The 20,513-nt window shown below is 57.3% G+C and overlaps 7 protein-coding genes across 7 annotated transcripts; 2 read left to right on the top strand and 5 right to left on the bottom strand.

Annotated features, from left to right (window-relative positions):
• Positions 1 to 264: 264 nt before the first annotated feature.
• On the bottom strand, positions 265 to 1,208 carry PUNSTDRAFT_60777 (DUF1605-domain-containing protein; the record flags this gene model as incomplete). The annotated part of the gene is made up of 4 exons (XM_007380095.1): positions 265 to 368; positions 423 to 460; positions 513 to 664; positions 717 to 1,208. The coding sequence occupies 4 exons, from the start codon at positions 1,206 to 1,208 to the stop codon at positions 265 to 267; spliced, it is 786 nt and encodes a 261-aa protein (XP_007380157.1).
• Positions 1,209 to 3,480: 2,272 nt separating this feature from the next.
• On the bottom strand, positions 3,481 to 3,879 carry PUNSTDRAFT_26391 (uncharacterized protein; the record flags this gene model as incomplete). The annotated part of the gene is made up of 3 exons (XM_007380094.1): positions 3,481 to 3,680; positions 3,733 to 3,781; positions 3,835 to 3,879. Coding segments are annotated over 3 exons (294 nt in total), but the record flags the coding sequence as incomplete, so codon positions are not given.
• A 3,565-nt stretch (positions 3,880 to 7,444) lies between these two features.
• On the top strand, positions 7,445 to 9,046 carry PUNSTDRAFT_61455 (ras GEF; the record flags this gene model as incomplete). Its single annotated transcript, XM_007380093.1, has 6 exons — positions 7,445 to 7,580; positions 7,636 to 7,973; positions 8,022 to 8,267; positions 8,323 to 8,412; positions 8,471 to 8,693; positions 8,739 to 9,046. 6 exons carry the CDS (start codon positions 7,445 to 7,447, stop codon positions 9,044 to 9,046), a joined length of 1,341 nt encoding a protein of 446 aa, XP_007380155.1.
• A 748-nt stretch (positions 9,047 to 9,794) lies between these two features.
• PUNSTDRAFT_97372 (uncharacterized protein) lies at positions 9,795 to 10,544 on the bottom strand (the record flags this gene model as incomplete). Its single annotated transcript, XM_007380092.1, has 3 exons — positions 10,196 to 10,544; positions 10,103 to 10,135; positions 9,795 to 10,036 (listed from the first exon to the last, which is right to left on the bottom strand). Exons 1-3 carry the CDS (start codon positions 10,410 to 10,412, stop codon positions 9,795 to 9,797), a joined length of 492 nt encoding a protein of 163 aa, XP_007380154.1. The 5' UTR covers positions 10,413 to 10,544.
• Positions 10,545 to 11,479: 935 nt separating this feature from the next.
• On the top strand, positions 11,480 to 13,133 carry PUNSTDRAFT_97369 (alternative oxidase; the record flags this gene model as incomplete). The annotated part of the gene is made up of 10 exons (XM_007380091.1): positions 11,480 to 11,687; positions 11,746 to 11,876; positions 11,931 to 12,121; positions 12,179 to 12,254; positions 12,314 to 12,378; positions 12,428 to 12,510; positions 12,558 to 12,631; positions 12,685 to 12,891; positions 12,947 to 12,993; positions 13,049 to 13,133. The coding sequence occupies exons 1-10, from the start codon at positions 11,507 to 11,509 to the stop codon at positions 13,131 to 13,133; spliced, it is 1,140 nt and encodes a 379-aa protein (XP_007380153.1). The 5' UTR covers positions 11,480 to 11,506.
• A 377-nt stretch (positions 13,134 to 13,510) lies between these two features.
• PUNSTDRAFT_60495 (thioredoxin family protein) lies at positions 13,511 to 15,958 on the bottom strand (the record flags this gene model as incomplete). The annotated part of the gene is made up of 9 exons (XM_007380090.1): positions 13,511 to 13,695; positions 13,763 to 14,578; positions 14,632 to 14,707; positions 14,769 to 15,316; positions 15,372 to 15,446; positions 15,501 to 15,513; positions 15,564 to 15,747; positions 15,804 to 15,863; positions 15,921 to 15,958. 9 exons carry the CDS (start codon positions 15,956 to 15,958, stop codon positions 13,511 to 13,513), a joined length of 1,995 nt encoding a protein of 664 aa, XP_007380152.1.
• A 582-nt stretch (positions 15,959 to 16,540) lies between these two features.
• Positions 16,541 to 19,004, bottom strand: PUNSTDRAFT_60653 (uncharacterized protein; the record flags this gene model as incomplete). The annotated part of the gene is made up of 8 exons (XM_007380089.1): positions 16,541 to 17,026; positions 17,080 to 17,257; positions 17,311 to 17,452; positions 17,497 to 17,847; positions 17,903 to 18,140; positions 18,172 to 18,297; positions 18,350 to 18,447; positions 18,497 to 19,004. The coding sequence occupies 8 exons, from the start codon at positions 19,002 to 19,004 to the stop codon at positions 16,541 to 16,543; spliced, it is 2,127 nt and encodes a 708-aa protein (XP_007380151.1).
• Positions 19,005 to 20,513: the final 1,509 nt, after the last annotated feature.

Genomic DNA, 20,513 nt, shown 5'->3' with positions numbered 1-20,513 from the left:
GCGCCAGTACCCAGACTATGGATATACGGAGGCGACGGCAAAGGGATCACAGGATGCATAGAAGCCCGTCGGAGACATCTCCGATGATTCAGTGTCTTCGGTGATCCTTGAGACGAGAAGCTATAATCACAAGTACACCTCCTGTTCGTGAATCCACGCCTACCGTGGTCCTGATCAACATTATTAATGCCCTCGCCAACCACGGACTGCACTTGCCATGAGTAATCCCATTATATACCAGGCGGCTGGCCCGCAGACCCGTTCTCATGTCCTCGTCATACTCGATACGGCGCCCGTATTTTTAGGTAGCTTCTTTTCGCCGGTCGCCAACTGTTCCAAATCGGCAGGCTTGAAGTAATGCGGAGCCACTAGATTATCATCATTAGAAAAAGGTCATTCGATCATGAAACAAGGGAGCGTACCTTCGAGTAACCAAGATGGTTTGATCTCCATGACTTGTCTGAGGGCCAGGTCGTTAGAGAAATACAGAGGACGAGTCTTAGAACACGGACCGCATGTATGACTTCGACGTCATCACCAACTCGTAGTAAAGCAACGCCTTCGGGGGTGGTTGTTGCTGAAACAGACCTGAAGACGGGTGAATGTACACAGTGTGATTTGTCTTGAGCGTCCGATATGAATCGCCACTCTTTTGTAGCTGGGCCTGGAGCCGAGTCAGTATGCGGACGTCATCGTCATCATATCGCGACGCTCACGGTGTTGTAGAAGTAGCCGGCAGTGATCGCCTTCTGTACCGGCGTAATGTCGTTCGAGTTCGGGTTGCTCTCGACCACGATCTCGACGCGCTCGCACAGGCCCGCGAGCTGATCACGAATGTCACGCGCACGGCTCAGACTCTTGAACTGCAGGAACTGCTCATAGCAGAACTGCTGCGAGTAGTTCGTGTCCGCCCACTGCTCCCAGACGTTGAGCAGCGTGAAGTGGTCCCCACCCTGGCGCACGAAGTTCTGCCGAGCCTGGTCCGCGTGCAGCTTCTTGTCCTTCGGGCGGTAGAAGAGCGAGGAGCTCTCCTGGAGCATGCTGATGATCGTGAGCACCTCGTCCGTGCACTGGTAGTGCTCGCTCGCGATGATCGCCTTGCTCAGCATCGGGTCGACCGGGAACTCGGCCATGCGCCGCCCGAGCTTAGTGAGCTCGCCGCGGTCGTTGAGCGCACCGAGCGCGTAGAGGAGCTCGAGGGCGCGCATGAGCGTCTCGCCCGGTGGTGGGTCCATGAACTCGAACCCGATGAGGTCGTTGATACCGAGGGATTTGAGCAGGAGCACGACCGAGCCCAGGTTCGTGCGCTGAATCTCCGGCACCGTGTTCTCCTCGAGCTCGTTCGCATACGCCCACTTGGTGTACAGCCGGAAGGCCTTGCCCGGACCGACGCGGCCCGCACGCCCGGCGCGCTGATTGGCGGACGCGCGCGAACACGGGACGACGACGAGAGAGGACATGCCCGTGCGAGGGTTATACGAGTTTTGCTTGACGAAACCGGGGTCGATGACGAAGACGACACCGTCGATCGTGATACTCGTCTCGGCGATGTTCGTCGCGAGGACGACCTTGCGCGCGCCCTCTGGCGTAGGCTCGAAGATCTTTGCCTGCATGTCGGACGGGAGGTTGGCGTAAATCGGGCAGACGATGAGTTCCGGGATTTTGTTACCCAGAGCACGCGCGGTCTCGGTCAAGTTCTCTTGCGCGGCGTCGATCTCGTCTTGTCCGGTGAAGAAGACGAGGATGTCGCCCTTGGGCTGCGTTGTATGGATCTGGAAGACGGTGGTGATCGCGGCGTGAAGGTAGTTGGCTTCGGGTTGTGGCGTATAGTGGATGTCAACAGGGTATCGTCGGCCAGGAACTGAGTACCGTGTGAGCCAGTGTGCGCGTATTGAGGGAAACACGACGACATACCGTAGAAGATAGGCGCGTCGTCAAAGTACTCGCCAAACTTTTCCGCGTCCATGGTTGCGCTCGATATCAGCAAGCGGAGCTCGGGCCGGAACCGCGCGATATCCTTCACGAGTGCGAAGAGGATATCGGTGGCGAGTGTGCGTTCGTGCGCCTCGTCGATGATAAGCGCGCTGTAACCTGCGAGATCGGGCTCGGTGAGGAACTCGCGAAGGAGCATGCCGTCTGTCATGTACTTCACGACCGTCTTGTCGCTGGTGCAGTCCTCGAACCGGATCGAGTAGCCGACCTCGTGCCCGACCTTGGTGCCCATCTCTTCTGCTACACGCGCAGCGACGGACATGGCCGCCACGCGCCGCGGCTGCGTGCACCCAATCTTCTGACCGTTTGCGGTGTAGCCTGCTTCGTGCAGGTACTGCGGAAGTTGAGTTGTCTTGCCTGAGCCAGTCTCGGCGACGACGATCAGGACCTGATGCTCCTTGATTGCGTCCAGGAGTTGTTCGCGGAACTGGAAGATCGGGAGCGATTTGCGTGTCTCGTCAATCGTCTTGGCTGTAAAACGTTATTAACATGCATATATGCGTCGAGAACAGAATGGTAGGGCTCACCCCGCTTCTCCGCTTCCTCGATCTGCGCCTGTAGCAGCTTGTCCTTCGCACTCAGCATTCCCTGCCCGCCCATCGTGCTGTCCATGACGAACTTGATGGTCTGGCTCTCGTCGAACACATACTCGTAGTCCTCCACCATTTCGCGCTTGTCCATCGCGCCGACCTTGAACGTACTGTGGGCCGTCTGCGCCGCCTCCCACTGGTCGACGTCGGTCGTAAACTGCTCCTTGTCCTTGTCCTTCGCCGCCTCCTCGTACCGCTTGTAGAGCACGCTCTCTTTGCGCTTCTTGTCAATTTTGCCCTCGGCGGTGAAATAGTCCTCAGGGAGCTGGTAGCCATCGTAGCCGTCGTCAAGCTTGAGACGCTCCTCGGCAAGGCGAAGGACCTCCTTCTTTCGTTCGAGCGCCTCTCGCTCGCGTCGTGTGATTTTCATCCCGCGGAAGAGTGCCTCGTCGTCCGCAATCTCACGCCGAAGAAGCTCGAGCCGCTGCGCCTCCCGCTTCTCGAGGTACTGGTACCGCGAGCGTTTACGGAGGTCGGGGAGCGCAGCGTCGCGGGCGGCGGCGTCGTCTGCTAACTGTCGCCGGCGCGCGGCCTCGGCGGCTTCGCCCTTCGACGAGCGGTCCTCGACAAGCTTCTTCGTTGCGGCCTTGTCGCGTTCGCGCACGCGTTCGGCGAAGGCATCACGCTCCTTAAGGTCCTCCAATCGCTCACGCTCTCTCCGCGCGTCTTCGTCTTCTTCGTCGTCGAGAGCCATGAGGTCGGAGGGGGGTGTGCGTCGATCGCGGTCGTCGTACGAGTCGGCTCGCCGTCGCTTGCGCACCTGTGTATCGTCGTCCTCGCCATCGCTCTCCCAGCGCCCCGCGTCCGCCTCGCGCTTGCGCGTGTGCCGCTCCTTCTTTCCGCCCTCCGTACGCTTCTTCTTCTCCCGTGGTAGTTCTACCACGTCCTTGCCCGCGTCGTCGTCGTCGAGCACGAAGGAGTACTTTTGGGGTTGGAGGGAGGGGGTGTCTTTCGCGGCGGAGGACTTGTGTTTGTGCTTGTGCTTGCGAGGGACGCGGGAGTAAACCTCCGAGACGAAGGCGTGCGAGGATGGTGTGTCGGGTAAGCCGGAGGCGTTGAGTGCGGCAAAGAGAGCTTCAGCCGACTTTGAAGACGATGCTGGGGAAATAATGAGGGACATAGGTGATTGGTAGAATATATGCAAGCGTACCAGACGCGATGACATAGTCGACTATGCTCTTGTCGGCGAGTCCGAAGAACTGTGTGACTGGTCAGCATATCCTTGACGTTGTCAAGCATGTCAACGACGTACCTCGAGAGCATTGTCGCTGATGTAGCGCTCGAGGTCCGAGGCCATCGCGGTGGACGATGGCGGCGTGAGCGAATGAGTCGGGTGGCAGCGTCGGAGATTACGCTCCCACCGAGATCGGCTTTCACAGGGAAACGAAGGCAGAAGAACAACGACCCAGGAGAATGCGCTCGCCCTCTCCTCTTCCCCCGCCTCCCGCCCGTCCATGGTAAGCTCGTCGTCTCCGCCGTCCCTGACGACCCAAGTCCGTGGCTGACGACGACGACGACATCGATGGCGACCCCACAGAGCACCGGCGCCACCCTCTTCTACGCGCGCGCGCTGTACGACTTCGACGCCGCGGACCCGTCCTGCATCTCGTTTCGCACCAACGACGTACTCGAGATCCTCCGCACCGACACCGGCGCTGCCAACTCAGATGGCTGGTGGGACGGCGTCCTTGGACAAGAGCGTGGCTGGATCCCGTCCAACCACGTCGTGCGCATCGACCTGCCCCCGCCTGCCCCCACCACCCAACCACCCCGACGGCCCTCTGTCGATACCACAGCTACCACCATCGCAATAGCGACCGCGAACGCGAACGGCAATGTGAACAGGCTCGTATCGGAGGAGAGCGCCCGTCGCCCGTCGCCGAGCGAATACTGGCTCCCGCAGGTCGACGGCTCTGGCCAGGTCTTCTACCGCAACGAACGCACGGGCGAGCAGTCGGCCGTACTTCCCACCTTTCCCGACAACGGATCGCCGGTCTACGATGGCTCCTGGGCCGCGATTGACTTCACCGCCCGCGCTTCTCCCTCACCTTCCCGCGAGTACCAACAGCACGCCGACGACCCCGGCGCATCCACCTTCCTGACTGTCGACGGCATCCCGCTGCCGAGCTCTGCAGGCAGTGTCCGCCCGCGACAACTGCACACACCGTCCGGCTGGGTCCGCCGCGTTGCGAGCGACGGCACCACTCCGTATTACCAGAACACTGCCGACGGGAGCGTGCAGTGGACTCGACCCAACGGTTCCGAGCACGAATTTGGATACGGAGACTACGATTATGACGATGACAACGTTCGCACTGCGGTCCCGCCCAACGCCCGTACGCCGCTGGCGGGCACGAGCAGCGGCGCACTGTCTCCGAACGGTGGCGGCACCGGAACCTTCCTCCTCCCGAACAACGGCACCTTCCTCTCTCCCTACCCGGTTGACCATCTTCCCCCGAACTATGGCGATCCGCCGCATAGCGGCTCCGGCGCCGACCTCGCAGCTTCCTTCTCTCTGCCCCCCTCTGCTTCTCCAAGCTCCCACTCCGGCCCGACCTCTGCTTCATCCTACTCCACCTCCGACAAACCCAGCGTAAGCACCCGTCCGCTCGTCGCCGCGAACCCCGACGTCCACGCGCCAGCGCCTGCTTACGCGCCCGCGCCCTACGTTCCTCAATCGTCCTCCGCGAGCCTACCCAATCCTGCCAACGTCTCATCTTCATCTTCGTCTGCAAACTATCTCTATCCGACAGACGAAAAGCGTCGCTCCTTCACTCAGCAGTATCAGCCGCCGACTCCTGCACCTGCCAGTGCCCCAGTCTCTGGCCCGTCGTCCTATTTCCCTGACCCGCATGCTACTCCCGAAACTGAGGGGGACGCGCTGTCTCCGCCTCCGCCAGCGTATCACTACGCTGCAGGCCCTCCCACCGCTTTCCCGCTACTCCAACGGCCGCCCACGCCTCCACCGGCGCCGCAGCCAAGCCTAGACGATCTCGTAGTGCGTGCGCGAGGAGCGCTCGATGCCGTCACTGCTCTCTTCACCGATTCTCCCAATGGAGGCGCCGGCGATAATCCCAACCTGGACGAAGATGACCCACCGCCATACGACGCGACCGTCCCCGAGGCGCTCGCAGAGCTCAGCGCCGCGCTTCGCGAGCTATTCTACACCACCGCCCTCCCCCTCTCAGACATCCCGCCGGCGCTCTCACCTACCGCATCCTCGCCCGCGTCTTCGCCGACCTCCTCCCGCCCGCACTCCCACACGCACCAGCGTTCATCCATCTCATCCTCCCATTCCCACACACACGGGGGAATATCATCGCACATGAGCAGCCGTGCACGGATCAACGATCTCCGGCTGCGGCCCGCACAGCGTAAGGTCACCTCAGCGCTCTCCAAACTCGTTCTTGTCGCGCACTCCGCTAAACCCGGCGGGAGCGCCAGCACAGGCCTCGCTAATGGCCTCGCCGGCATCGGACACGCGCGCCTCCGGACGTACGCCGCCGAGGTCCGCGCCGCGCTCGACGCATTCGTGGCCGAGGTCCGGGCGCAGCGCAACCAGGACCCCGAGCCCGATCAGGACCCAGAAACCGGGTTTGGGCGCCGGTTGCAGGGCACCCTCTCGCTCTCGCAGACGGGACCGAGTCCGTCACGCGAGTTCGATTGGCTCGCGCCGCTGGATGATAACGATGCGGCGCGACGGGCGCTTGACGAGGAGGTGGTGAGCGAGCTGAAGGCGCGGGCAGGCGAGATGAAAGACCACCTCGAGGCCTTCGAGAGGGACATCGGTGCAGGAGACCTTATCGGTACGTTTGACTTGGCCTGATTCTACAAATGCGCCTAATACGATGTCCCTGGTTCTAGCCCTCCATCTGCACATCAAGAAGCTCTTCTCGTGCTGCACCGGCTATATCGACCTGTGCGCGAACATTCACGTTGCACCCGCGGTCCAAACCGATATGGAGGGCACTCTTCCGCTCATCCCGCCCGCAGCACTCCCGGCGTTCACCGCGCACATCCTCCGCGCGAACGAGACCCTGCTCGGGCTCGAGGGTGCACTCGGCGCGCTTCGGGCGGACGCCGCTGCGCTTTTCGTGATGATGCAGACGGGCGTATGCTCCCGCCCGTGCGATGGCGGCACGCTCGACGACGCCGATGCCACGCGTGATTCACGCTGTGCTCGTGCCGCACGGTTGATTGCGTCGCTGAAGGCGCTTCCCGGCGTGGTGAACGCCGCGTTCGCAAGGCTGCTCGACGCCGGGCGCGAGCAAGCGCTCATTGCGCGCGGGGCGGGGCACGCGCCCAGTGCGCTTGGAGCGGAGCTCGAGGATGTTGTCGACATGGAGCTTGCGCTCGCGACGGGAGCAGGGCTCGCGCCGCCGCCGCCGCTACGCGAGCACGTACTGCGGAACCAGGTCAGCGACGCGTGGATACAACGACACACGGACGAATACGAACGCGAGCACGAGGTGATGGAGCGGGAGAGGAGGGCGCGGCCGGTGAGCCAGGGCGCAAGGGCAAGCGTAGAGGATGAGGGCACGGACGAGAGTGCGGGGGTGGGGAGCAACGTCAGCCATGTGGACCTCATGCTGGAGAGTGAGGTCGGCCACGGATACTCTATGGAAGTGGCGGGCCCGAGCGTACCGAGCGTGATCGATATACGGCGTGAGGAATACGAGGACGAGCCGCAGCCGCGCTCACCGTCATCGCCGTCCGATGTTGACTCGGACAATCTATCGCTCTTCTCCGACTCGGACTCACTCACAGGCGGAAGCAAGGCTGCGCAGGATAAGGCTGCGCACCGGAGCACGAAGCTGATGTGGTTGATCGGCGCCGACGCGCCACGGCATTATCTGGACTCGATGGACGAGGCGGACAAGCCCTGGTACTTGCGCCCGACCGCGGGTCCGAACGAGATACAAGTTGATCCGGATGGTACAGTCCGGGGTGGGACCATACCGGCCTTGGTGGAAAGGCTAACGACGCACGAGAAATCTGGTAGGTGACATTCCGAAACATCTTGGTCGTACGCTTATGCAGAAACGACGTGTAGACATCAAATTCAATCAGGCTTTCCTGATGACATACCGGTCCTTCATGACGCCGGATGAGCTCTGCGACCAACTCTTTGCGCGATTCGCGATCACGCCGCCGGACGAGCTTAACCCGAAGGAGCTCGAGGAATGGAACATGATCAAGCAGCATATCGTCCAGACTCGCGTGCTAAACACGCTTCGGACGATGGTCCTCGATGAAGAGCTCGACCCCGAGGGTGAAGATGCAGAAATGCTGGAGAGGATCAAAGCGTTCGCGAACAGCGCTTTTGCGAGCAGTGAGCAGCCGTCGCAGCAAGCTGCCGCGAAGGCGCTGGGGAATTTGACCGAGCGTGTGGTAAGCAATTGCATCTACCCACGCGAATTCATCTTAACACCCTTGTAGCAACACGGATACTCCCCTGTTCGCAAAGTTGTATCCACCGAGCAGCCTCCTCAGCCGATCGTTCCCAGATCCGTCAACAGGAAGCTGCTGCCTACCGACATCGATCCATTGGAATTGGCCCGTCAGTTATCCATCATAGAAAGTCAGCTATTCCAGAAGATCCGTCCGGCGGAGTGCTTTGCTCGAGCACAGGGGAGGCATCGTACGGACGACAATATTGCAGTGCTGATCAAAACTTCGAATCGGGTATGTGGTCCCATGCGATCAAGTCCGATGCCCTACAATCCATCATCTCCTTCAGATCGTCAATTGGTTGGCCGATTGCGTTCTCGGCAAAGAGAGTCCTGTACAACGCGCAGCGGTCGTGAAGCATTTCATCAACGTCGCTGACGTGAGTTCTCGCTACCTATAGCCATCAACGTGCTCGTATTCATCGTCGGTGTCCTCAGAAATGCCGCGAGCTAAACAACTTTTCGAGCATGTGGGCCATTGTCTCCGGCCTGAACAGACCTCATATCCGCCGATTAAAGCGTACCTGGGAGCACGTTGATAATCGCACAACGCAACGGTTTAGGGCTTGCGAGGCCCTCCTCGACTCCACACTCAACTTCGAGAATTATCGCATGGCCTTGCATAACGCCAGTCCTCCCGGCGTTCCTTTCTTTGGTGAGTGTCCCACGTTCCTTCTATTGAACGTCTCGCTAATCAATCATACAGGCCGATTCATGTCTGCACTCACCTTCATTGAAGACGGGAACCAGGACCGTCTCGGTGACGAGATGATCAACTTCGTCAAGCGCCAGCGCTCCGCGGACATCGTCACACGGATCAAGCTCTGGCAGTCGAAGCCCTACAGCTTCAAGCCTGTGCCAATCATACAGACTTATCTGGATGAGTCGCTGACGCGCTTTAGCGACGACGAACACTTGCGCGACTACTTTTGGAACCTCAGCCTCCGGCGCGAGCCTCGCGAGAGGGAGGATGAGCGCATGAACAGGCTTTTGTATGAAAGTGGTTTCTTGTAGGGATCTAGCAGGTGCTGATACGGTTGGTCCATCATATTCATCACTCTGTTGCTGTACACTTTCTTTGCTTTTCTGCTGTTTGAATCTTTCCTTGCCTTTTGGATCTTCGTGGGCCTTGGACGTGTATCCGTAGCCAATTGCAACGTACCATCTTAATTCCAATTTCAATATGCGTGGAATATATCATAGACACCCGGTACTGTGCGTAGAGGGGCTTTGTGGGCATCGCGGTCTTCCTAGTATGATCGAATTCACGTAACACAAACAACTACCTGTGGTGCAGATACAGGTGCTATTCTAGATCACTCAAAGTGCGCAAATGCGGCCGCGGGTTGAGGATCAGCAGCGCGCGTGTTCCGGGATTCGGAGTTGTGTGGTTCAACCGAGGTCCACACCTCATTAGATAGCGTTCCAATTAAGTACGAGAGCAGCCTCCGACGAGGGCGCATCATCCGGTAAACCGCGGTGGTGCAACAACAATCTACAATGTGGACGGTGACTGGCAGTGTCATCAGCGCCCAATTCTGGACGCATATCGCCGAACACATCCTCAATCCATGGATTTAGGATGTGTTCGGCGATATGCGCTTTTGCGGTTATAGCACATCTAAGTCAACGTCCGGAGTGATACGACTGAATAAACCGCACAGGAAGTAGACGATTCGGGGAGCAAGTTCGACGATGCACAGATGATGCCCTCAGAATTTGCATTTCTCGATAATACGGTGCATATCAAATGTAGCAGGGTCTATCGGCTGCGTTCTGAGCAGCCTGCTTTCCTGGAAAGTGCGTTAGCGCCGGCGAGTGCACACCCTTCGGGCAACCTACTCCGCTGATTAAGCTCTGCGTACGCCAGTCCGTCTACGCCGAGATTCCCTTGGGCTACGTTGACGTGTCGATCCGCCAGCTCGTGCAGAGCTTCAGTTGTGAGGCCATTTTCTTCCGGCTCAACGAGGCCCGGAACCCCATAGGCGCGCATGAGCTCGTTGGCTAGAAAGAATGCTGCTCACCTGCGCGTCAGCGATCCGCACTGCATCACTAGAAGATGTCACGAACCAGTGCGTTTATTGCCATCAAAGAATGGATGCCCTTCAAAGCAGCAGCATTGATATGAAGCACGGGTTGCGATCACCAAGAGCCCGTACGTACCTTGGATGATTCCGTAGGCGAGAGTAGCCGCTAAGTACGTCAGAGGACGCTCGGGTTCGTACGTGGCGGTCATAACCGGCCGTGCAAGCGCCGAGGCCAACTCGTTAGGTTTGACGACAGTAGACGACGCAGGATAGACAATTTGAGCGTTCATCCTTGCGGCATAAGTTGGACTGAATAATCGGGATATGTGGGATATCCGTCCTGCCGCGGCCATTGAAAAGGTGCGGCGAGCCTAGACCGAGCCAAGCCCGGTATGTATCCTTGCCAGGCGTACGCCCAGATGAGTAGCAGAACTGATACAACAAGGATGCGGTATTCGGAAACACGGGGAAATGCCTCCTCCAGATGTGAGCGCCTAAAATATCACATATATGTTGGAAGGCGACAGCACCTGCCGTCCCAGAATGGAAATGGGCGCTTACTAGAAAGTAAGCTTCGACACACAGGCTAGGAGCACCACCAAGTTATCGTAGTTATGTGAACCTAGCTCTAGATAGACTTCCTGGGCTTGTCATGGACAGAATGCTGTGCACTGGACGGACATGTACACCGGAGACTATACTGGTCCGTCTCTCTGTGGCATCATTCCGCGCGCTCTGGATCTCTGTGTTTCACGAATCAGAACTGCGCTTACTTGGCGATAGTCACCATACCCATGCACACGGACGGTCACGGAACCCCTCTTCAGGCCCATTGGTCGCGCATACTGCGGCATCTCCACCGTCCGGACCAGTCGGCACGGGATCGGGCTGCCCCGGAGAGCGGGTCCACCAATCGTTACTCCTGGCTTGTAGGGACTACCTGATTAGCAGCGTCACAGATCTCTGTTATATGCGCCAGTACAGATCCGGTGCATATCAAGGGAGGGATCCTTATTGTTACGATGGGTCTATCATGAGCTCTACAGACCTTTCATCCGGGGATAAGTCCTAGGGACATGGCTTCCACAGTTTCATCGTCGAACCCGCCGCCGGTCCTCCTTGCGTCATGCTGTGAGATTGACTCACATGAATCGTAACGATACGCCATGCCATTTAGTGCAAGATCCTGATCAACCCCCGCATCTCGCAGCGGGTAGTCACGGGTTTCAGCTATACAAGGCCGCCATCCCGCTCCATCTTCACCACCCAATCGGGAACCCCGGATGGGATTCGGGTCGCGTCGGGACCTCATTTTCGACCAATGGTTTGCAAAGCATTCCATAAGTTTCGTCCACCCTATTTAGCTGTCGCAGGAGGTAAGGACCTGAGAACACGGAACCGCTGCTCAACCCTCCTTTTTGTCTCTGATCCGTACTCACTTATCCTTATGATTAGGACTCCTATCGTCCAGTCTGTCGCTTTGTGTCGCGGTAGATTGGCGGCTAGGCCTCTGCTTGTGCTCCTATCGCGTCGGGTTATCAACGTTGCACGACCTAACTCGACGAGCGCTCTTCAGAGCAAGGGCCCCGTCGAGCCATCCCAGCACGGTGCTGAAGGCCTGCACAGACGTATGCTCACCAGATTTATTGCCGTGATATCAGCATATCTGACTATATCATCCTGCAGAGGATGCTTCTCCACCCCAAGACCTGGCACTGACAAAGCCGGACGCTGTCAGTACCGTCCCGAGTAAGATCAAAGGGGACTGGGTGTTGTTCCACCCGGTGTATACCCCGGAAGAGCTGAAGGCGGTCGAGGTATATATTCATTCAGTCATCATGCTGCCGAACGCACTAACAGTCCGGTGAAAGGTGATCAATCTCAGAGCCAAGACCCTGTCGGACAAGTTCGCCGCCCTCCTCGTCCGGGTGATGAGGACATGCTTCGATATTGCGTCCGGCTACAAACACAAGGACGTCCCTCCCGCGAGTACTCTCACGGTCGAGGAACTTCGGAAGCAGAACTACCTCATGGGTCCCGATCAATGGCTTCAGCGTGCCATGTAAGAACCCCTTATTACTGTATTACGCGCTGTCGCGCTGACACTCGACTTCAATAGTTTCCTCGAGACTATCGCCGCTGTACCTGGCATGGTGGCTGCTAGTATCCGACATTTGAACAGTCTACGTCTCATGGTTCGTCCTTCGGGATTCTCAATACCGTCGATTTCGTATCGACTGACGTGACTTTCTAGCGACGAGACTCTGGCTGGATCCACACATTGCTGGAGGAAGCTGAGAACGAGCGTATGCACCTCATGTGAGTACGACAATGTTATTGCGGGGGTATCATTCTGACATTCTTGAAGGACATTTATGGCGCTTCGTAGACCAGGTCTCTGGTTCCGAACTCTGGTCATGGGCGCGCAAGGCGTCTTCTATAACGTCTTCTGTGAGTTATCTCCACTTCCCCCGCGACGTGTACCGATCCTCTTGCAGTCCTATCATACCTCTTCGCGCCCAAAGTCTGCCATCGATTTGTAGGATACCTCGAAGAAGAAGCTGTGCTCACGGTACGTACTCCTCATTACTCGCCTGAGAATGTTCTCTTGATCTGCTTCCACAGTACACTCGCTGCATCCAGGACATCGAGGCCGGGCGCCTCCCGGAGTGGGCCGACATGCCTGCGCCATCCATCGCCATTGACTATTGGCGCCTCCCTCAGGACTCGAAGCTGCTCGACGTCATCTACGCCATCCGCTCCGACGAAACGAACCACCGCTTCGTCAACCACACTCTCGCTAACCTGAATCACAAGACCGACGTCAACCCTGTGTGTGCATTCGATATCTCACAATTGCTGGTTGTCCTGACGGCTGTTTCCGTAGTTTGCGTTCCGGGAGCCTGATATGACAGTCAAGGGGCGCAAGATAGCGTACGTCACAGCCCGTACGTTCCACAGAATCAACAAAACTGATGCCTCGAAATAGTTTCGAGAGAGTCGAAGCGGAGAAATACGTACAGGAGTCGCATGCTCTCCTTGAGGAGGGCCGGCACCAGTCAGAATCGAAGTGAAGGCTCAAGCCTTACGATTGTCTCCTTTTAGTATTTCCATGAGTTCGAATGCAGCTCATTTTATGGCCTCCCCAGCCTTGAAACGGACCTAATTTATTCGAGATGCAGAGAATCACAGCGATGCTGGACGGGGGGAATTTCTCAGTACGGCAGGGCTATCCGCGGCCAATAATCATGTGTATACATAGTGTACATCTACATTATCATCCTATCACCACTCGTACAACTTACTCGGCTGATGAATTCTGTATCGCGTGTGATCGTCTACAAGAAGGTCAGTACGACAAGTAATAACACTTCATAAATGGAACCGTCCCGGGTATGTGCGCGTTCTGGTTTGAAAACGGAAAGGAACGGTCGCAAACATATCCCAACCCTCACTGCGTGATCAATTTGTCCGCGACCTCTTTGATCAGCTTCTTCACGTCCGGCTTATGCACAATCTCTAGTTTGCCGTTCAGCACCTCGCGCACTTGGAACACTTCCATCAGCGGCGCGATCTGCTCATCATACACCGGCGAGAGGCGGAGCAAAAAAGCGAGACACGCGGTCAATCGGTGAACTGGTCACGGGGATTCGGTTAGCATGCTGGCATTTCAACTAAAAATCGGAGGGTCAAAGCGACTCACCAACGTCCTCGCTCTTATCTTCCCTTGACAGCGCCTCGACGACCGCGCTGACCATTTCGACCTCCCACTCGGGGTCCTCCTCATCTTCCGTAGCGCCCGTGCGTCCCCGCACGCGTTCTACCCGCCCCTTCTGCAACCACGCGCTGACATTGAACGCCAGACTCGCCGCGGCCGTCCTCACGGCCGCATCCTCGTGAAGCAGCGCGGGCACCAGCAACGCCGTCGTGCGTTTACGTGCGGAGCGACTGTCAGCGGCTCCTCCCTGGAAAGCGGACGAGGACGCCGCCGATCGTGAGAGAAGCAAGCGCCGGGCGAGTTGAGGGGAGGAGAAAGCGTTGGCCAGCATGCGTAGCGTTATGAGGATGTAATTCCGCGAATTGGGGAGGTCGAAAGCGGCGATGGCTTTAGTAGAGAGCACCTCTATCGGGTCCTGCGCGCCGGGAGAGAGGGCGGCAGCCCATGCGCTGACGGCCGGATCGAGCAACGCAAGGCGCCACAGGTCGACCAGCGGGAAGAGCTGGTCTATCGGAAGCTCCCGAGCCAGCATGGTCGTGAAAACTGCACAACCTATGAAGAGACCTTCCATGGCAGGGGGTGTGGTGTAATTCTTGTTCCCAGCGCGATTCTTCAAGTGGGTGATGAGTTTGGCGGTCAGGATGGACTTGGTTTGTGCCTTGTCAAAGGATGCAGGGGAGGCATCAATGAAAGATTCGAGGTTGGATTGGAGGGCGTCGAACGCGGGGATCTGGGTGAAGAGGATAGGGTTCAGAGAAAGGGCTTCGATCGCCGGTAGCGATAACTTTGTATGCGGATGAGCTAGGCGGTCACACTGAGACAATGATGCGGTTGACACACAAACGAAGGCTTACGGGGGAATGCTTGGAAGATCAACATGTCAACCTGCGATTGCAACTCCGATACATTGGCTCCTTTGAACTCGCCGACCTAACACTTTGGTGAGTATCCTGTTCGTTTGCCGAAAAAAACGCAGGACAAAGGTACACACCTTCTTGCCATCCAGGAAGAAAATGAATGTCGGGGTCACCCTCACGCCATACATGCTCCCGACTTGCGTGCCCATCCCGACCCCGAGATCAATCTTCGCAAACGCAACCTGCTTCTTCTCGTGTACGAGGTTTTCGAAGGTGGGTTCGATCATCCTGCACGGGCCGCAGGTTGCGCTCGTGAAGAAGGCCGCGACAGCACGATGCGTGGCAAGGAGGGAGTTGAAAGAAGATGGGTTGGTGCACGCGTGAATAGGCGCTGAGAGGGTAGAGGTGGAAATATTCCCGTTCCCGTTAGCTTGCTGTGGGTAGGGCTGTGAAGATGTAGGAGTGCTGGTGCCACTGCCCGACGGAGAGGGTTGTGTAGCTCGATTAGCAAAGGCCTGTAGGAGCGTTGATGCGAGCTGTGGGTTTGGAGACGCATTGATTGCTGCTTGTGGGGCGGGATTGGATACCGGCGCAGCTCCTTGTGCTGGACGACGGAACATTGAGTCTATGGTAGGACGGAGGGCAGCGCCGAATGGCGTAGAAAGGAAGTCGGCAGGCAAGTCTGCGGAGGCAAGGCTAGTTCAAACCAGCTGTTATACAGAAAGATCGGAGCATACCCTTTATCCAAGACGGTATGGAACCACCGGTGAGGAAGCCCACGCAGTCGTTCGTGAAGGAGTTGCAATTAAATTCTAAATATATGCGTTAATCGCTGTACCATCAACGTCCCTTTGGTAGCGACCAACCTAGCAGATGATACTGAGTGAGGTTCAGTATCATATTCCCGACGCCTTGGTCAATCAACGCACCTTGTCAGCAGTGTAATGTTCCCGCATCTCGTTCAGATACTCTTCGAAGGTATCCTCATCAATAGATGTCTCCCCCATGTCCAATATTTGAAGTGGCTTTCCGTGGTGGGACATGCCCGGTGAGGTGATGGATATCCCAGCGCCGTAGAAGATCTCCTTTCCGAAGACGACCACGGAGGTATGCCTGTTCTGTGATGAGTTGAACACATCGACAGCTTTCCCAGGAGAGATGGCACGGACCATATACCATCGATTTGTCTTCCTGTGAGTTGGAGCGAAAGAGCTTTCGCAAGGCCGTTACTTCGTAGCGCATCGGTTAGCCCGTTGTTTGCACAGGCAATGATGGCAATCATATACCTCAAGTCATATACGTATAATTGAACCGGGTGCCCCATCGATGACTACAATGTATGAAACTGGTGTCTAGATTTACAGAAAGCAGCTAGCAAACAGGATGGGAAGGCGCAGGAGAGCAGGTACACGAAAGCGTATGGAGGTTGGTCACTATTAGGGGCGGCAGCCGCGCAAGACGCGTCACCAACGATGAATTTGATTTTTCGCGATCATTCTGGAATCTGGATGTTCTGGATCTTCCACTGAGTAAGTAAGTTAAGTATCAAGTAGTTCGTTACCTACCAGTATGCGATAGTCCATATACATACATGAGTATTGATGCATTAGACTCGTCTGCCAGTCCCTCTGCACAATCCTAGGATGCGCGTTCAATGCTGGACCCGTCAAGTCGCGAAATCAGGCGAGAACAAAGAGTGGTGGAGTTAGCCTCGATTCACTACTTACTCCCCCTTCGAACCGAGGCGGCGGTTTCGAGCCTACTGATGCATGTGCGGCGGCACATATACACGAGCAGAACAACTCGGAGCCGAAGCCGAAGATACAACTCGGGCGAATAAGTATAGGCAAACTACAAGACGTACGTCTTAACATCGGTGACCCAACAAGAGCTATGGCTACGAACATCATAGTCGGGCGTGGATGTTTTCAGCCGTGGAAGTCTCGACACGCGTGTCTTGATGTTCGGATGCACGATCGTCGTAGAGACGACGTCTGTTAGAGTGCCACCACGCCATAGCCAGCGCCTTCTCCCTGTCACCGACCTCCAGTAATTGATTATATAGCGCTTCTATTAGCTCGGCCTTCGTCCCGTCGACGTTCGGTAAGGGAGCAATTATCGATCCGATGCTCTCCAGAACACCCCCCAGCAGAGAATAAGGCAGCGACGAAACAGTCGCAACGAGCGTGAGGTGTAGACGATGCGACGTCTGCTGTTGTCCCTGAGAACCCGAGGGCGACGATGCGGGCAGCGAGTGGATCTTCTCGAGTAGCTGATCGACGCAATATTGGGCGAGGATATCGCCCTTCGTGGGGGATGCACCGGCACCTTTAACCAGGGCAGCGTACGCCAGCCGCAGTTGCGCTATACTTAGCTGTCCCTCTGAGCAGTTCTGAGAAGACTGTAAGTAGATAGGCTAAAAGAAACGCGCAAGTGGCTACATACAGATAACAGACACTCCGAGTAGAAGGGGACAAGACGGTCTGCGAATCGTTCGCTTGATGGCTCAGAACTCGCTTGCGACGTCACCTCTGCGGGCGGCCGCCCACGAGCGGCAAAGATCGCAAGAGTCACAGAATGGGCTGCTTCGTAGATCTCCCGATGCGCGGAATCGTCGAGGTAACTTCCGGCAAGCGACGTCAGCTGCGATTCCGGCGGGCGGCTGGTTTCACTCACGGGAATGCGACAGGGAACACTACATCTTGCAAACTCTCATCAGAGAGCGCTGGTACTAGCTGCTCCAGCATAGCGAGCACGAAGGCCGCCCGCTCCCTCGGTGTACAGTCCGAAGATACTCCTACGGAAGATGATTCCTGAACTCAGCCTTGGGATGAGGAAGGAGGAAGGATAGTCGCCACTAACCGGGTTCGGCCATGGCGCGGGCAAAGGCTTGACTTTCCGCCGGATCCGTCGCCAAAATGTCAAGCGCGAGATACACCACCTTCTTCAGCTCCGCAAACCCGCCCTGTTCCGAGGTGATGCCTCCGAATTGAGAGATGACGAACGAGAGGTTACCGAGAGTCCGCAGAGTGGACGTCGCAAGAGCCAGGGAAGGTGGTGTCGGGCGTTGGAAGTTTGAAGAAGACGAGGACGAGGACGACGGCGGGGTGTACGTTGCGGACACGAGCACGGCGTCGGAAATCATGACGACGGAGAAGAGGAGAGTCTTGAGAACGGTCCAAGCCGATGTTGCCGCTTCACGTGCATCAGGAACTATGATGTGTGTGCATGAGGGACAAGGCGTTGAATGCGTATTGTACGGCCATACCAGCGTTCTGGTGCTGCGGGTTGGTCTGAAGCACAATATTCCGCCAATAAGCGTCGACCTGTTCCGTAGCAGACCGGAATTTGTCGATAACATGAGCCATTACGCCCCACGACGTTTGTGGGCGGGTATCCGCAAGAAGCGAGATCGAACGCGCGCATAGTTTTGACAGAGGTGCAACTGCGGCGAACTCTGAGCTAGATAGCAGGCGCCGGGCCTCTTCCGTTGAAAGAGATGCTGTCTGCAAAGGTCCGTCAACACTGACATCATACAAGGATCAAATGGCATACCCTTGTGGCAGTTGCAGGCGTTCGGCTGGAAGCGCGAGGAAGCGAGGCCATAAAATGACCGGATTGAAATGCGGATATTATCTCGGAGGATGTCAGGTCGGCAACCACCTGTATGCACTAAGATTGAGAACGACGCTTTAACAAGCAAAGCACAACGTACATCCAAAGGCAATGCCGTCATCTTGCGAGACGAGACCAGCGGTAAAGACCGGCAGGCTAGGGTAAGCGCCTTACGCGATACGTCTGTGTTTGGCGCATCTCCGTAAGCTCGCTCGTTATGCAGAGCGTGTGGACCGATTGCACTCACCCGAACTACCCGCCCAAGCATCGTTTGATGGACTCTGGTCGATGGCAGCTGCGAACGCCAGCACGACCTCTGCCTCAGATCTTCCACGAGCACCGGATCCGTCTCCCCCGAGCTGGACCCTGGTATCGTCCAGACCTTGCAACAAGCCCCCGGCGCAAGCGAGGCGCAAGAGCGGATGGCCGCCTTGCAGACCGGCCAGAGTCGCCTTCGCCCACGTGTTCATCCTCGCATTGGTACCGGGCGAGAATACCCCACCGTGATCGTTCTCGGCGGCCTTGTATTTGAGGTGGACGGCATGCCGAAATGCAGTCGAAAGCGCGTCGAGTTGGGTCTGCTCGCAGGCACGGAAATACGGGCTGGAGACGACAATCGCTGCGAGCGGGGTGGGGGCCGGTTCGAGGCTCGCAATGTAGTGTGCTACCGCCGCCTGGATCGCTGGTAGCGCTAGCTTTGTCGATGGATCGTGCAAATGAGCGAGCAGGTTTCGGTAGTTGCGGTCTGTGGCCATCGCGGAGAGAGGAAGTGTGGGGAACCCCCGGGTGCGGGTTAGGGTTTGCTGTCTCGTATCACATGCTGGCACGTTGCTGGCACGCATTCACGTCGTAAACGCTCATACTAAACCCATGGTCACCTTGTCTATCTAACTTGCATGCGCGCTGTAGAGCTCGAGCGCACCGGCACTCCACGCGACGAAAGAACAGCATCCATTCACACGGTCTAGCAGTCAATGCATCCTCCCTTGGCAACTTTATCAGCACCCCCAGTCGTCCCCACTCCGCTCGATGACCCCCCCACATGAAAGAACGTTGCTCTGAGCGAGCCTCGGAAGTCTCTGGCGTATGTCGACGATCTGGGCTATGCGCGAATACCCTTCCGTTGTTATCGACAAAGTAAGCATATCGCGATCGTTCTTTCGTGAGGGAGAGGGAGAGGGAGGGGCGCGAGACGGGGTGCGTGCATGTCCATGGGGAGACGGGGCGGTTGGGCGAGGGGTTCGTGTGCGGGGTGAGGAGCGTGCGGAGGGGAGAGGGAGAAGGGGTAGGAGGAGGCGATGAGGAGGGAGGTGGGCGAGTGGCTCGTGGATGGGCCGTGATCGATTTCGCGACGAGAACGACGGCGGCGGCGGATACCGTATCGTGCAAGCGGATCAGGCATAGCAAATAGCGGTTAGCGCTCATCATCGTAGATCATGGATCGTGGTGACGGCGTGCAACGCTCCATGCATAATATGTCGAGGTGCGACCGGGGGGGTACGATGACATGTGAATGGGCGCCCGAGGCATCTCCTTGGAGGTGGGCTTCCAGCGATGCCACTTCATTCATGTACTGGTCGCGATGTTTTTCATGGAACGGTTCATCTTGTAACGACTCGAGCTTGCAAGTAGGTAGGTAGGTATGACGCGCGGCCAAGCTCCGTGCGTAAGATGGGAAAGGTGCACGAAGGGAGTATATAAGGAACACCAAGCCGTGTTTGGGTTTGACCGGAGTTGAGAGCGAATCAGGAGGACACCATCTGCAATCTGCTCGATGAAGTGACGTCGTGCGAGCTCACGAGCGTGCCTTTGCCCGCCGACGCCCGTCCGGACTCGAGCGTCTCCTGGACTTCAGCCTGAAATGATAATGGCTATGTCGCATATCCGCGCGCCGACGGCCGAACGCCGTGGAAGGTCCACGAACAACAAAGCGTCAGACGGTATAATTGTATCTGGCCGATCGTGCCCAGGGCGCGCCGTGCATAATGTCATGGCCATGATGGCAATCGTCAAGGGTTCTCGGAGGCCCTGGCAGACAAGGCACAACGCCCCCCCCCCCCCATCGTCGGATATAGCGCACCGTCCGGATCCCGGGAGGAAGGTGGCTTTCCGCGTTCATTTTTGGCGTTTAGTGTTCATGGTTCATTTTGCGTGGGCGATGTCCGTGTATGGAGTGCTGTTATGTTACCCCCGGCACGAGGCTACGAGAGGGAAACGCGATAACAGATCCTTTGAAACCCCCGACCCTGCGCTGGGACCCGCAT

The sequence above is a fragment of the Punctularia strigosozonata genome (assembly GCF_000264995.1).
Source record: "Punctularia strigosozonata HHB-11173 SS5 unplaced genomic scaffold PUNSTscaffold_2, whole genome shotgun sequence".
In the NCBI taxonomy this organism is placed as follows: Eukaryota; Fungi; Basidiomycota; class Agaricomycetes; order Corticiales; family Punctulariaceae; genus Punctularia; species Punctularia strigosozonata.
The sequence above is the reverse complement of the archived record's forward strand: the minus strand, read 5'-3'. Positions and strand labels throughout refer to the sequence as shown.